Below are 13,719 nucleotides of genomic sequence, written 5' to 3'. Positions count from 1 at the left end.
GGGCAGACCAAAAACGCTCAACCAAACATGCAGATCTGCCTGCTGTCCCACTCCTGCACTCACCCCATCCACAGGTGTCCCAGTCATGGTTCAAAAAGCTATCACTTCGGAAGTGGTAGCAAATTTTTGCACTACACAGCATCCACCTCAGCAGATGTCTGAACGTTGGAGCGTGCATGAGAGGCACATTGGCAGTATGAACCCACCAGGCTGCCCCAAGCTGCTTCTGGCTTTAAAAACCCCCACATTAATTCCAAGCGCATGGGTACACGTGTGCATGACCAATAAATGAATGGGAGGGGGGAAGAAACCCAAACCAAGCTAAGGGGATGGTGCACGACAACCGTCTGTGTCGAAGCGCGTCCTGAGTGGGATATGGGCTCTTTGTAGGAAAGCGTGTGGATGGGCTTCCGCCAGTGCATTTTGAGCGAGCCTGATTTGGGATGCCTCCCATGCACCCCAAACTGCTGGTCTGGACCTAGCCAATGAGGGGGCTTTCCATCCATGCTAACAATCAGCTCTGCCATTAAACTATCCCCTCCCCAACGAAAACACATAAAATCTTTAGGAATCTTTGGGATGTCTCTGAAACTTATTTCCTGTTAGGAAAGAGATAACACATAGGTTTAGGGGGAGGGGGAGAAACAGCTCACCTTGAGTACATCTTCCTTCCAAAAGCGCTGATCTGAAATCACAAAATGTGAAGAGGAGGAGAAGGATCAGAACTCCTACAACTAAGCGAATGATGTTGATGTAGGTATAATCTGGAATAAGATGAAGATATCAGGATTTGTACATCAGATACAGAAATGAAAAGATTCTCATTCTATTAGTGATGGTTGCAAAGCGGCCGGTCACACAGGAAGCAGTGCTTTGTATGTCCATGCAGATGCATGTGCATGTTCCATCAGGTCCAGTTCACACAATATCCTCTCTGTCTATGTGAGCCATTCTGACTTCTTTGGGCAGACACTTGTGTGGACAAATCTCATGTGTGAACAGAGCATTCTGCTGGTCCATAGCTCTTTTTCCCCCTTCTTCTTCTGATGCCTACATTTTTTCCACCTGTAAGCAGGATGGAATTGCATTTTACCCGTATTACCCATAAAGTACAAGTTGTGTTGCAAGACACAAAGATATTTATGCTGTGCAACTATAACAGCTAGGCAGCATCGCAAATATCAAAAGTGACTGGAGAAGAGAGATCTACCTTACTGAATATGGTGCAGAGTCAGGACTTTTTTGGTAGCAGGAACTCCTTTGCCTATTAGGCCACACCCCCTTGATGTAGCCAATCCCCCTGGAGCTTACAGTAGGCCCTGTACTAAGAGCCATATAAGCTCTTGGAGGATTGGCTACATCAGGGGTGTGTGGTCTAATATGCAAAGGAGTTCCTGCTACAAAAAAAGCCCTGGTCATGTTATCAACTTCAGTGTTAATGCATAACTCACCACAAACCTATGCACAATCTCACAAGGTAGCTCCATAACCACTACTATGAACCCGGGCAGATTTGAGATGCAGAATACAGCAGCTTACCCATCATGGCAGAGTACAACACTCTACAATACATAAATTATAGTGCAGGAACAAACCTCACATTAGGATACACTGCATAAAGATCCCTGTAATTCAGCTCAACATGCTTCAGTTTTTCTTTGGTGATTATGTCTTTCTGTCTCCCATTTCCCCCCCGCTGTAATACTCACAGTATTACTCACTGTATCACTCACAGAAGCACTCCCTGTAATATTCACTCAGTTTACTTTTAACTTATGAGTTTCCTTGAAATTGCTGACGAGGGAAATGTTATAGCACAGTAGGATGAAATAATAATATCTGCCAGTAAGACTATTTGAATTCATGTCTTCCATAGCAAGACTCCTATTCAGGGTACTATGGCACTATAGCTTGGATCATAATATAATAGAACATTGCTTTTTTCGTTTTTCTAACCCTTGTTGCCTATAATATAGACAAAAGCAGAGGAGCAGCTGGTTTGAATAAACCAAATACTGCACCTGTTACCAGAAGCTCCAGAGTGTCACTGTGTGCAGAGAACACTAAAGGACTTTTAACAAATACATAGCTGCAGCTATAGTTTCCTTGCTGCTCCCAGCTGACACTGGGAATGGAAACTTCACCCACATCCCCATCAGATCTCATGGGCCAGTCCAGTGCTGATGCTCCATCTTTATGAAGGTAGAAATTTGCTTGCCCATCTTGAATTTCACACAGGATATTGATTTGTCCCCCAAGGACAACTGACCCACTGGGGATGAAGGAGATGGTAGGTCTCGGTAAGCTGGAATCTGTGCAGGAAAAGAAACTGGAAGTCAGATGCCCACCATCGCATAACTCGGTCTTGTCCTCAGCCACAAGGGAGGGAGCAGCAGGAGCTCCCCCAACTCCCATAAAGCCAGATGTTGCCTATCAAAAGAATTGCCTTTGCTTGCACTGACTTCTTCATCCCACTTCAGTGCCGGAGGAGGACCTTTTTATTATGCACTTGACTTGTGATGGAAACTCCCTAGCATGGGATTATGTGCAGGACATTATTAGGGCATTAAAAACTGGCTGACAAATGTCACCTAAGCTCTGAAAAACTATGTTTAGCCAGTAATGGAACAGCAGGGGGAAAGAATGGAGATAGATCTTCCATTGCTCTTTAAGGTTTTGAAATGCCCCAACTCCAGGGCTTTTTTTGTAGCAGGAACTCCTTTGCATATTAGGCTATACCCCCCTGCTGCAGCCCATCCTCCAAGAGCTTACCTTAGGCCCTGTAAGAAAAGCCATGTAAACTCTAAGAACATAAGAGAAGCCATGTTGGATCAGGCCAGCGGCCCATCAAGTCCAACACTCTGTGTCACACAGTGGCAAAAAATGTTATATACACACATACACTGTGGCTAATAGCCACTGATGGACCTGTGCTCCATATTTTTATCTAAACCCATCTTGAAGGTGGCTATACTTGTGGCTGCCACCACCTCCTGTGGCAGTGAATTCCACATGTTAATCACCCTTTGGGTGAAGAAGTACTTCCTTTTATCCGTCTTAACCTGTCTGCTCAGCAATTTCATCGAATGCCCACGAGTTCTTGTATTGTGAGAAAGGGAGAAAAGTACTTCTTTCTCTACTTTCTCCATTCCATGCATTATCTTGTAAACCTCTATCATGTCACCCCGCAGTCGACGTTTCTCCAAGCTAAAGAGTCCCAAGCGTTTCAACCTTTCTTCATAGGGAAAGTGCTCCAGCCCTTTAATCATTCTAGTTGCCCTTCTCTGCACCTTCTCTAAAGCTATAATATCCTTTTTGAGGTGCGGCGACCAGAACTGCACACAGTACTCCAAATGAGACCGCACCATCGATTTATACAGGGGCATTATGATACTGGCTGATTTGTTTTCAATTCCCTTCCTAATAATTCCCAGCATGGCATTGGCCTTTTTTATTGCAAACGCACACTGTCTTGACACTTTCAGTGAGTTATCTATCATGACCCCAAGATCTCTCTCTTGATCAGTCTCTGCCAGTTCACACCCCATCAACTTGTATTTGTAGCTGGGATTCTTAGCCCCAATGTGCATTACTTTGCACTTGGCCACATTGAACCGCATCTGCCACGTTGACGCCCACTCACCCAGCCTCAACAGATCCCTTTGGAGTTCCTCACAATCCTCTCTGGTTCTCACCACCCTGAACAATTTAGTGTCATCCGCAAACTTGGCCACTTCACTGCTCACTCCCAACTCTAAATCATTTATGAACAAGTTAAAGAGCATGGGACCCAGTACCGAGCCCTGCGGCACCCCACTGCTTACCGTCCTCCACTGCGAAGACTGCCCATTTATACTCACTCTCTGCTTCCTATTACTCGGCCAGTTTTTGATCCACAAGAGGACCTGTCCTTTTACTCCATGATTCTCAAGCTTTCTAAGGAGCCTTTGATGAGGAACTTTATCAAAAGCTTTCTGGAAGTCAAGGTAAACAACATCTATCGGGTCTCCTTTGTCCACATGTTTGTTCACCCCCTCAAAGAAATGCAACAGGTTAGTGAGGCAAGATCTTCCCTTGCAGAACCCATGCTGAGTCTTCCTCAATAACCCGTGTTCATCAATGTGCCTACTCATTCTGTCCTTGATAATGGTTTCTACCAACTTTCCCGGTATTGAAGTCAGACTGACTGGCCTGTAATTTCCCGGATCTCCTCTGGAACCTTTTTTAAAGATGGGGGTGACATTTGCTACCTTCCAGTCCTCAGGAACGGAGGCAGATTTCAATGAAAGATTACAGATTTTTGTTAGAAGATCCACAAGTTCAACTTTGAGTTCCTTCAGAACTCTCGGATGTATGCCATCCGGACCCGGTGACTTATTAGTTTTTAATTTGTCTATCAGTTGTAGGACCTCCTCATTTGTCACCTCAATCTGACTCAGGTCTTTCAACACCCCTTCCAAAATTAGTGGTTCTGGGGCGGGCAAAAAGTTCTCGTCTTCTACAGTGAAGACGGAGGCAAAAAATTCATTTAGCTTTTCAGCCATTTCCCTATCCTCCTTCAGTAATCCTTTTACCCCATGGTCATCCAAGGGCCCCACTGCCTCCCTGGCTGGTTTCCTACTTCTAATATATTTGAAGAAAGTTTTATTGTTGGTCTTTATGTTTTTTGCAATATGCTCCTCATAGTCCCTTTTTGCCTGCCTGATCACAGTCTTGCATTTGATTTGCCACAGCCTGTGTTCCCTTTTACTAATCTCACTTGGACTGGTTTTCCACCGCTTAAAGGAGTCCTTCTTACCTTTTACAGCTTCCATTACTTTGTTTGTTAACCACGCAGGCCTTTTCTTATGCCTGTTTGTGCCTTTCCTAACTTGTGGTATGTATTTTATCTGAGCTTCTAGGATTATAGTTTTAAATAGCGTCCAAGCTTCCCCAAGGGTTTTGACCGTATGTACCTTTCCTTTCAGTTTCTTCCTCACATGCCTCCTCATCTCAGTGTATTTACCCCTTTTAAAGTTAAACGTGGTTGTGGTGGTCTTTTTGGACAACTCCCTATTTATACAAACGGTGAAATCAATAACATTATGGTCACTGCTCCCAAGCGGCGCAATCACTTTTACATCTCTCACCAAGTCTTGGGCATTACTTAGGACCAAATCCAGGATCGCCCCACCCCTGGTAGGTTCTGAGACCATCTGCTCCATAGCACAGTCATTGAGAGCATCAAGAAACTCAATCTCTTTCTCTCGACCAGAACACATATTGACCCAATCAATCTGCGGGTAGTTAAAATCACCTATTACAACACAGTTTTTACGTTTAGCCGCTATCTTTAAGCCTTCCATCATATTATAATCGTCCTCTCTCTTTTGATTTGGTGGGCGATAACAAACTCCCATAGTTAAATTTCCTTTTGGGCCCTCTATTTCAACCCAAAGCATTTCTAAAAGTGAATCTAATTCTCTGATCTCAGCCTTACTGGACCGTATATCCTCTCTGACATACAGAGCCACCCCACCTCCAACCCTTCCCTCCCTATCCTTCCGATATAGCTTATATCCAGGAATCACCGTGTCCCACTGATTCTCCTCATTCCACCAAGTTTCTGAAATTCCCACAATGTCTATGTTTTCTCCCAACACTAAACATTCCAATTCACTAATTTTACTTTGAACACTTCTAGCATTTGCATACAAACATCTATAATTTCCCAGGCGAGCTAGGCCCGCCACCTTCCTCCTGCCACCTCGAGACACTGGCAGACAGTCCATATTGTTTGTCACCTTCACAGTGGACAACTCCGGTCCGTTACCCGGTAGAAAAATAGCAGCTAACCCTTCATCTCTTTGAGACGAGTCCTCCCGAACCAGAGACATTTCATCTCCTGTCGGCTTTCCCCCAAGATTTAGTTTAAAAACTGCTCTGCCACCTTTTTGATTTTAAGCGCCAGCAGCCTGGTTCCATCCGGGGACAAGTGGAGACCGTCTCTTTTGTACAGTTCCCGCTTGTTCCAGAAAGCATCCCAGTGCCTAACAAACTTAAACCCTTCCTCCTTACACCATCGTCTCATCCACACATTGAGACTTCTAATTTGTGCCTGTCTCTCCTGCCCTGCACGTGGAACAGGTAGCACTTCCGAGAAGGCTACCTTGGAGGTCCTGGCCTTAAGTCTCCTGCCTAGCAGCCTAAATTTTTCCTCCAGGACCTCACGACTGCATTTCCCCACATCGTTGGTGCCAACATGCACCACGACCACAGGCTCCTCCCCAGCACTGTCTATCAGTCTATCTACTACACGCGTAATGTCCGCTACCTTCGCACCAGGCAGGCAAGTCACCATACGGTCAGTACGCGGTTTCGCCACCCGGCTGTCTACTTGCCTAATGATCGAATCACCAACTACCAATACCCCCCCTCTCCCCCTGCTCAGGGATGGTTCCTTGGCGCGAAAGGATTCCCGCTCACCAACCGAAGAAGAGGTCCCTTCTGAGGGCGCATTCCCCTTATCCTCAGCACGGTGCCCTGTTCCCTCTCGACCCTCACGCTCTCTGGCAGCAACGGGGCTGCTACGTTCAGAGCGGGGCTCATCTAATACGCCCCCGAGAGTCTTCCCCAAGTGCCTAACTGACCGTCTCTGCTTCTCCAGGGCAGTCACCTCGGCCTCAAGGGTACGAACTCGTTCCCTGAGGACCAGGAGCTCCTTGCATCGAGCACACACCCAAGACTTCTGTCCTTTGGGCAGATAGTCATACATGTGACATTCAGTGCAAAACACTGGAAAGCCCCCAACCCCCTGCTGGCATTCTATCTTCATTGTATATATATATATTAAAATATACAGTCCTCTTTAAATGCTGTTTAAGTGGCTCCCCTTCTGGCGGGTCAACTTACCTAAACTTACCTTATTGGGAACTTACCTTATTTGGAGAACAAGGAAGCCAGGGATCTGGGTTCCTGCTCCTTAGGGAGCCCCTAGGCGAAGAGCCACAGGCCAAGAGCCCTTTAGCTCTCGCCCTTCGGCTCGCGCCAAAGGCTCGCGCCTTTGGCAAGGCGCAGCTTAAAATGCAAAGAGGTGGAGCAGAGGCACTCCTCAGCAATCACTCTCAATCAGCAGCAATCACTCTCAATCTCTTTCACCCTTAAGGCAGTCAACCAAACAAAGAGCAGTTCCCCAGCTATCACACCTTAGAATTTTAGGCAGCCCCACAAACCTTAGAATGTAGTCCTTCAAAACTCAGAAATTCTCAGCAATTTCTCCAGCTGTCTCAGCTATCAGAGCTGCTCTGCTCTGCTCCTCCCAGACCTCTGTGAGATGTGCTCAGCCTTTGGCAAGGCGCAGCTTAAAATGCCAAACTCTTGGAGGATTGGCTTCATTGGGGAGGGGGGTCTACTATGCAAACGAGTTCCTGCTACAAAAAAAGCCCTGTCAAACTCTAAATTAGGGCTCCTGAGATTCTTGTTCACACCCTCACAATCAAGAATCAAGACACATCTTGGCTTTGGTCCATGCAACGTATCCATCTTGGAGTAGCCATTCCCATACCTCACAAAACCAGGATAAATAACAGAAAATAAAATTTAAAATTTAATTCATACTTGTTGTAGAATGAAAGGTACAAATGCACAAAATGTTAGTATTAACTCTTTCTGAAGTTTCTGCTGATATCACTTATACTAGGCATCCTCAATGTTGTACCAATTGACACTTTTCCTAGTACCCACCAAACTGTTAGAAAGTGGGTGGGGCCAGGTGGGGATTTTGCCCAACAAAATTTCCAGCTGAGATCTGATCGCTGTGCAGATTTTTAAAAATGTTGCTTGGGCAGCAGTTGCCACTACAGCAGAAAAGATCTTCACTGTACGACTGAAAGTAACCTGTAGCAGCCATTTTTTTGTGACTGGCTCCACCTCCTGTAGCAAAAGTTTTGCGGCTGTGCCCACCATATTGTGTTAGAATCCTATAGGTAAAAGACTGGGGATCCCTGGCTTATACAAAACAGCCTATTTTAAAATGAATTTTAGTATTCTTAATAAGTTGATTTGTAGATGAAATACTATATTCTGTGCTAGTCATGAGATACACTGTACACAGCACTGGAGAAGAGGCAATATAGGGCTTGCAGTTCTGTGGCCAAAGAGTAATATTTGGAACAAGATCTTGATACCCTTTTTGTGCTGGAATCTGCTTCTCCCTTTTTTGCTCTTGTACCATCTATGAATTCAGGGTGAACCTTGTTCAGAATACTGTGTCCATGGTAATGCTACACATTATCCATTTGAAAGCAAGATTTAAGTGCAAAAGCATCTCAAAAAGATTCCCCCAAACTGGTATTCTGGCTATCCTCACCAAACACCAAGAGCTCCATAGTGTCACTAGTATCTGAGGAAATGAAAAAATCCGACTGGACTTGGTAGCTGCAGCTGTAGTTTCCTCCATGATCCAAGCTCACATTGCTAATATGGAACACGGCCATGTCCCTAGCTGGCACCACTGACGTTATCGGACCTCCAGCATTATGTAGATAGAATGTGTTGTTCAGACCTTTGATCCAGCACTGAATGGTGATGTTGCTACTAGGGAATGCCATTTTGCCAGGGCTCAGGGAGATGTTGGGCCTGGGCAGATCAGGGTCTGTAAACAGAAAAAGAAATAGTTTAGAAATTTGAAGTGTCATCATAGGCAGACTTTATAATATCACTTCATCAGGCTACCGCTGTAAATGGCTTGTGTGGGTATGATTGTCAACTTTTGAACTTCCCTTTGTAGCTGTGCATTTAACTATCGTTTAATCTGCAAGAGGGCAGAAAAGCAAACGGTTCACTGTTGCAAATAAAGATATTCATCTCTGTCAGTATCAGCCATACCTAGCCATCTGGGTTCTCTGACCACAGAATGCCCCTTTCATATACTCAGCATGTCTTGGACCCTAAGCCTCTTACCCAGGGCTTTTTGGGGGCAGGAGCACACAGGAACAGAGCTCCACCTGGGCTGGCCAGGGCTCCGGCCGGCACACTGGGGAAGGTGCAGGGAGGCATCTTTAAGCACCTTCCCCAGCATGCCTGCTGTGGCAGGTGCACTGGGGAAGGCATGGGGGAGCTCCTGCTGGGCTTTTTCTCCAAAAAAGCCCTACTCTTACCTATTACCAGCAGCTCCACAGATTCACTATGTTCTGATCGTTGTTGGTTCTTATCATAATAGTAACAGGCATACATCCTTCCATGCTCTCTGCTCACATTGTATATGGAAAAAGTAGCTACTCCTCCATCTACTTGTGGGTCTGCAGTTATGTTCTGGCCATCTTTCTCCAGATAGAAATGCATTCCCAATTGTAGAGGACTATGACAGAGGATCGTCGCAGTTCCTCCCAGTAGGATTCCCCTGCTGGTATTCACACGGATGGAAGGAGGACGAAGTATTTCACTGGATTAGCAGATACACAGGAAAACATTACAAGATAAGGAGAGACAGGACAAGAAATATCTCATCTCAGGGCCTACTTTAGGCCCAGAAACCTAGAAATTCATCTACGAACAAAGGTAAACTACACTATAGTTGCCTTATTAATTTTCAGAATGTATTCATTTCTGTATTTCAATTTTTTTTTCCTTGAGAAGAGGATTTTCTGTTTCAATTATATCCTTATTTTCAATACTTGTGCTTTATTCTTCTTGCGAAGAGGGCAGCTTATAGATAGTTCCCAGGTAGGTTCCCAATTGGTAGCAGCAGATTCTTCTATGTGAACCTGTGTACCTGTATCTATTACTCCTACGTGTACCTGTTTAAATGGTCTCATCTAGCCAAAGCTTGATGAAGCTCCAATCCTGTGAAGCTCCATATATTCTCAGTCAGTGGTCCAGCTCAACAGCCTGGCAATTCATCATAGCTGAGCTGCTTCCTTGAAGTGCCACAATCTGTGTCACTTCCACCAAGTGAAAGGAGGGAATCTGGGGGGCTGCTCCAAGATCTGCCCATCTGACACCATAAGTGGATGTCCAAGCAGTAAATCTGCCCTGCTTTTCATAAACATACATACAATGGGTTCAGGTAGCATAAGAAAGAAGGGACTCTTCAGTCAATGTTTGGGTTGATGCATGTGACCTGGCCTTTTCACATGGTGAGACACGGGTTATTCAATACCCAACAACTGTTGACATTGTCAGTGACACCAGAATCCTTGGGAAAATTCAAAGCTTGTGATGGTTCTGCTAAGACTTTTTTTTAAGAAGAAACCAGTTCCGGCTGGCTTGGTGTCAGGGTGTGGCCTAATATGCAAATGAGTTCCTGCTGGACTTTTCCTACAAAAATGCCCTGTTCTTATTTCAAAATACAGTGATTTCACTGAGCTGCCACCATTCTCTAAGTATAATCAAAGTCAAAATTCTTATAAGAGCTTTGGACCTGGTTATTCATGATGCTTCAGTGGCCTTAGATTTCCTTACAGACTGTGGTCCTCTGATTTTGTTAGCATTCTCTAAGTAGCACATATCTCACCATGTGAATCAACTCCCAAGAGACTGTGACGGTTCACAAAGGAGAAGGCTGATTCTCATATATGGACAGCCTGAAGAAAAACTTTGCAGATTGAAGTTCCCCAAACAACAGTATAAACGAAAATATATAATAGAATTAGAAATCATAGAGCTGGAAAAATGTATACATTTGGATATCGTAGTGAAACAACAGTCAATAAAATGGTTTAAAAACCCAATAAAATGTCTCAACCATAAAATAGCAGGTAAAAGCAGATAATTAAAAGCAGCATAACATATAATAGCAAAAAAGCATGAAAAAGCAAGTACAAATCCATAAAATACTACAAAGCCATAAAATACCAGTAAACAGGGGAGTAAAACTAGAAAACAAACATGACATTCTATTTTAAAGAATGTTAGATAACTTTTTTCATTAGGGGCCATACAGAAAAGAAATTCATATAATTAATACTACACTTGATCTCAGTCAAAAGACCAAGAAATAGATGTTTTTATTTGATACCTAATAGAAAGCAAATTAAGTGCCAGGTGAACAGGCAGTCATTCCCACATTAGACATGGCCACTAAAAATATCCTGTCTTTAGTATCATAAAATCATGGAGTTGGAAGGGGCCTCCGTGGTCATCTAGTGCAATTGCCTGCACAATACAGAAAATTTACAAATACCTCCTCCTCCACCCTCAGTGACACCTGCTCCACACCCTGAAGATGAGCTGCTTCCTTGTAACCAGCTGCCTTTCTTCAGAAATCAGGGCCTCCCAGAACAGGACTTGAGACTGGCAGTAGGGTGGTAAGGAGGAGGTGGTCCTCCAGGTATCACAATCCTAGACCTTTTAGGGTTCATCTCACCCAATCACAGCATACTCTTACCTATCAAAACCTTTTCCTTCTGATCTAGAGAGCAGCCTACAAAGAGAAAAGAGCCATTACTGAATGTATTACATGGCAGTGTGATCTTTGCCTGTCTACAGTCTGAAATGTAATCAAATACAACAGAAATTAAACTCCCACCCCCCCTCCCTCTTATAGACACTCACATCTGCAAATGGCCTTCTGTTCAGTGCCCACTCTTGGGCACTCCTTTACTTTTTTGATACTCACCAGCAACACACCATGAAAAAAACAGGCATCATGATGGAGCAAGGTTGCGTTTCTATGAGCTGATTCCACACAACTGTCCCCTGATCGGTTTCATGTGATAATTCTGTGATCTTCCAGAAGCTGAAGTTACAGGAAAGCTATGGGAAAGCACGAATGGCTGAGTATTGTTGGGATTAACTAGTACAGTTAGGCCAGTTCCCACTAGTTAGGAGAGTGCTTAGATAAAGCCAAGACAAGATCTGGAGGCTGAGGCAGGGGACAGCGCCTTCACCTCCAGTGCCTCCAGTAGGACTGTAGATGATGGTGTTTTCAATATGCAGGAAAGCCCTTTAGTGGTTTGTGTGCAAAGGCAGCCACACACTGAGAGAAAGTTCAAAACATTGATTGGAGTGCAGTTATGACAAGGATAGATAGTAGATTATGTCATTCAGAAGCAGAAGCATACATTTTTCAGGACACTTTAAGCATGATAATGCCTCTAGCTTGCACAGGATCTGTTCTATACTCTCCTGAACCTCAGGCACAGATATAAAATAGATCCTGTGCAAGCTAGAGATGTCAAACCCACAGCAGACTTTCCCCAGATGCTCCTCTACATGCCCTCCAAATTCCTGCTCAGCCCTACTAGAGCAACCAGCTTCTCTTGTGCTGTCCATAGGGATGATGGATGAATCCACTGCAGCAAAATGCTGAAAGTGGAAGGATGCAGCTGGGTGAAGCAGCCTGCTGCTCTCTCCTGATTGGCTGACTAGATTTCTATACACCAGTTGCATCCCTTGCCTCATTTCAAGTTCATGGATAATTGATCCAAAGCAGACCCTTAGCTATGGGCAACGCCCTCTCCCCAATTTGTCCAGCCCAGCCAGAAGATTGTACCTGTCTGCTCTGGTAGGAGGGGGGTGGGACCCTTTTGCAGGTAAAAGCTGTTTTCATTTTCCTGCTCTCTCTCTCTCTCTCTCAGCTTGACTTCGTGAACGAAGATTTAAGAAGGGTGCAGTAGTCCACATCTGCTGCAGGCTCGCTGGTGGCTGACAAGACCAATGCGGGACAGGCAGATCCGGCCACAGTGGCTGCAGGGAAAAGTCTGATTTGGGGTTGGTGCTGTAGCAGTACAATTCTCCCTTAATCTCCTTTTGTCCTCAACACCAGCTATGCGTGCGTTCTCAAAGGAAGAGACAGCCTGGTGGATGGTGTGCCTCCATGCTTTGCGATCTGAGGCTAGGTCAGACCACTGGTGATGGTTGATGTGACAGGTGCTAAGGGATTTCTTCAAGGAGTCCTTGTACCTCTTCTTTGGTGCCCCTCTATTTCGATGGCCGGTGGAAAGTTCGCCATACAGAGCAATCTTGGGAAGGCGGTGGTTTTCCATCCTAGAAATATGCCCTGCCCAGCGCAGCTGCGTCTTCAACAGCAGTGCCTCGATGCTTGTAACCTCCGTCCTCTTGAGGACTTCAGTGTTGGTCACAAAGTCATTCCAGTGAATGTTGAGGATGATGCGAAGGCAGCGCTGATGAAAGCGCTCAAGGAGTCGCAGGTGATGACGGTATAAAACCCACGATTCGGAGCCGTAGATGAGGGTTGTCATCACAACCGCTTTGTAAACATTGATCTTTGTGCCTTTTTTCAGATGCTTGTTGCTCCACACTCTTTTGTGCAGTCGGCTAAATGCACGGTTTGCCTTTGCCAGCCTGTTGTCAATCTCCTTGTCGATCTTGGCATCTGAGGAGATGATGCACCCCAGGTAGCTAAACTGCTGGACTGTCTTCAGAACTGATTCACCCACAGTGATGCAGGGAGGGTGATAATCTTCCTGGGGTGCAGGCTGGTGGAGAACTTCTGTCTTCTTCAGACTAACTTCTAGGCCGAATAGCTTGGCAGCCTCTGCAAAGCAGGACGTCATATGCTGCAGAGCTGATACCGAGTGGGAGATGAGTGCAGCATCATCAGCAAACAGTAGCTCTCGGATAAGTTTTTCCATTGTCTTGGAGTGAGCCTTTAGTCGCCTCAGGTTGAACAGGCTGCCATCGGTGCGATAGCGGATGTAGACACCATCGTCATCATCTAGATCTACTGCGGCTCTTTGAAGCATCATGCTAAAGAAGATCGTAAAGAGAGTTGGCGCG

At 45.2% G+C, this 13,719-nt stretch overlaps 1 protein-coding gene across 1 annotated transcript; it reads right to left on the bottom strand.

The window, feature by feature from the left end:
- Positions 1-564: 564 nt before the first annotated feature.
- Positions 565-11,628, bottom strand: LOC132583325 (immunoglobulin superfamily member 1-like). Its single transcript, XM_060254987.1, has 5 exons — positions 11,597-11,628; positions 11,366-11,401; positions 9,138-9,421; positions 8,348-8,632; positions 565-599 (listed from the first exon to the last, which is right to left on the bottom strand). Exons 1-5 carry the CDS (start codon positions 11,626-11,628, stop codon positions 565-567), a joined length of 672 nt encoding a protein of 223 aa, XP_060110970.1.
- Between the last annotated feature and the right edge of the window lie 2,091 nt (positions 11,629-13,719).

Source organism: Heteronotia binoei, chromosome 15 (genome assembly GCF_032191835.1).
Source record: "Heteronotia binoei isolate CCM8104 ecotype False Entrance Well chromosome 15, APGP_CSIRO_Hbin_v1, whole genome shotgun sequence".
In the NCBI taxonomy this organism is placed as follows: domain Eukaryota; kingdom Metazoa; phylum Chordata; class Lepidosauria; order Squamata; family Gekkonidae; genus Heteronotia; species Heteronotia binoei.
This window is presented reverse-complemented; position numbering and strand designations above follow the sequence as displayed.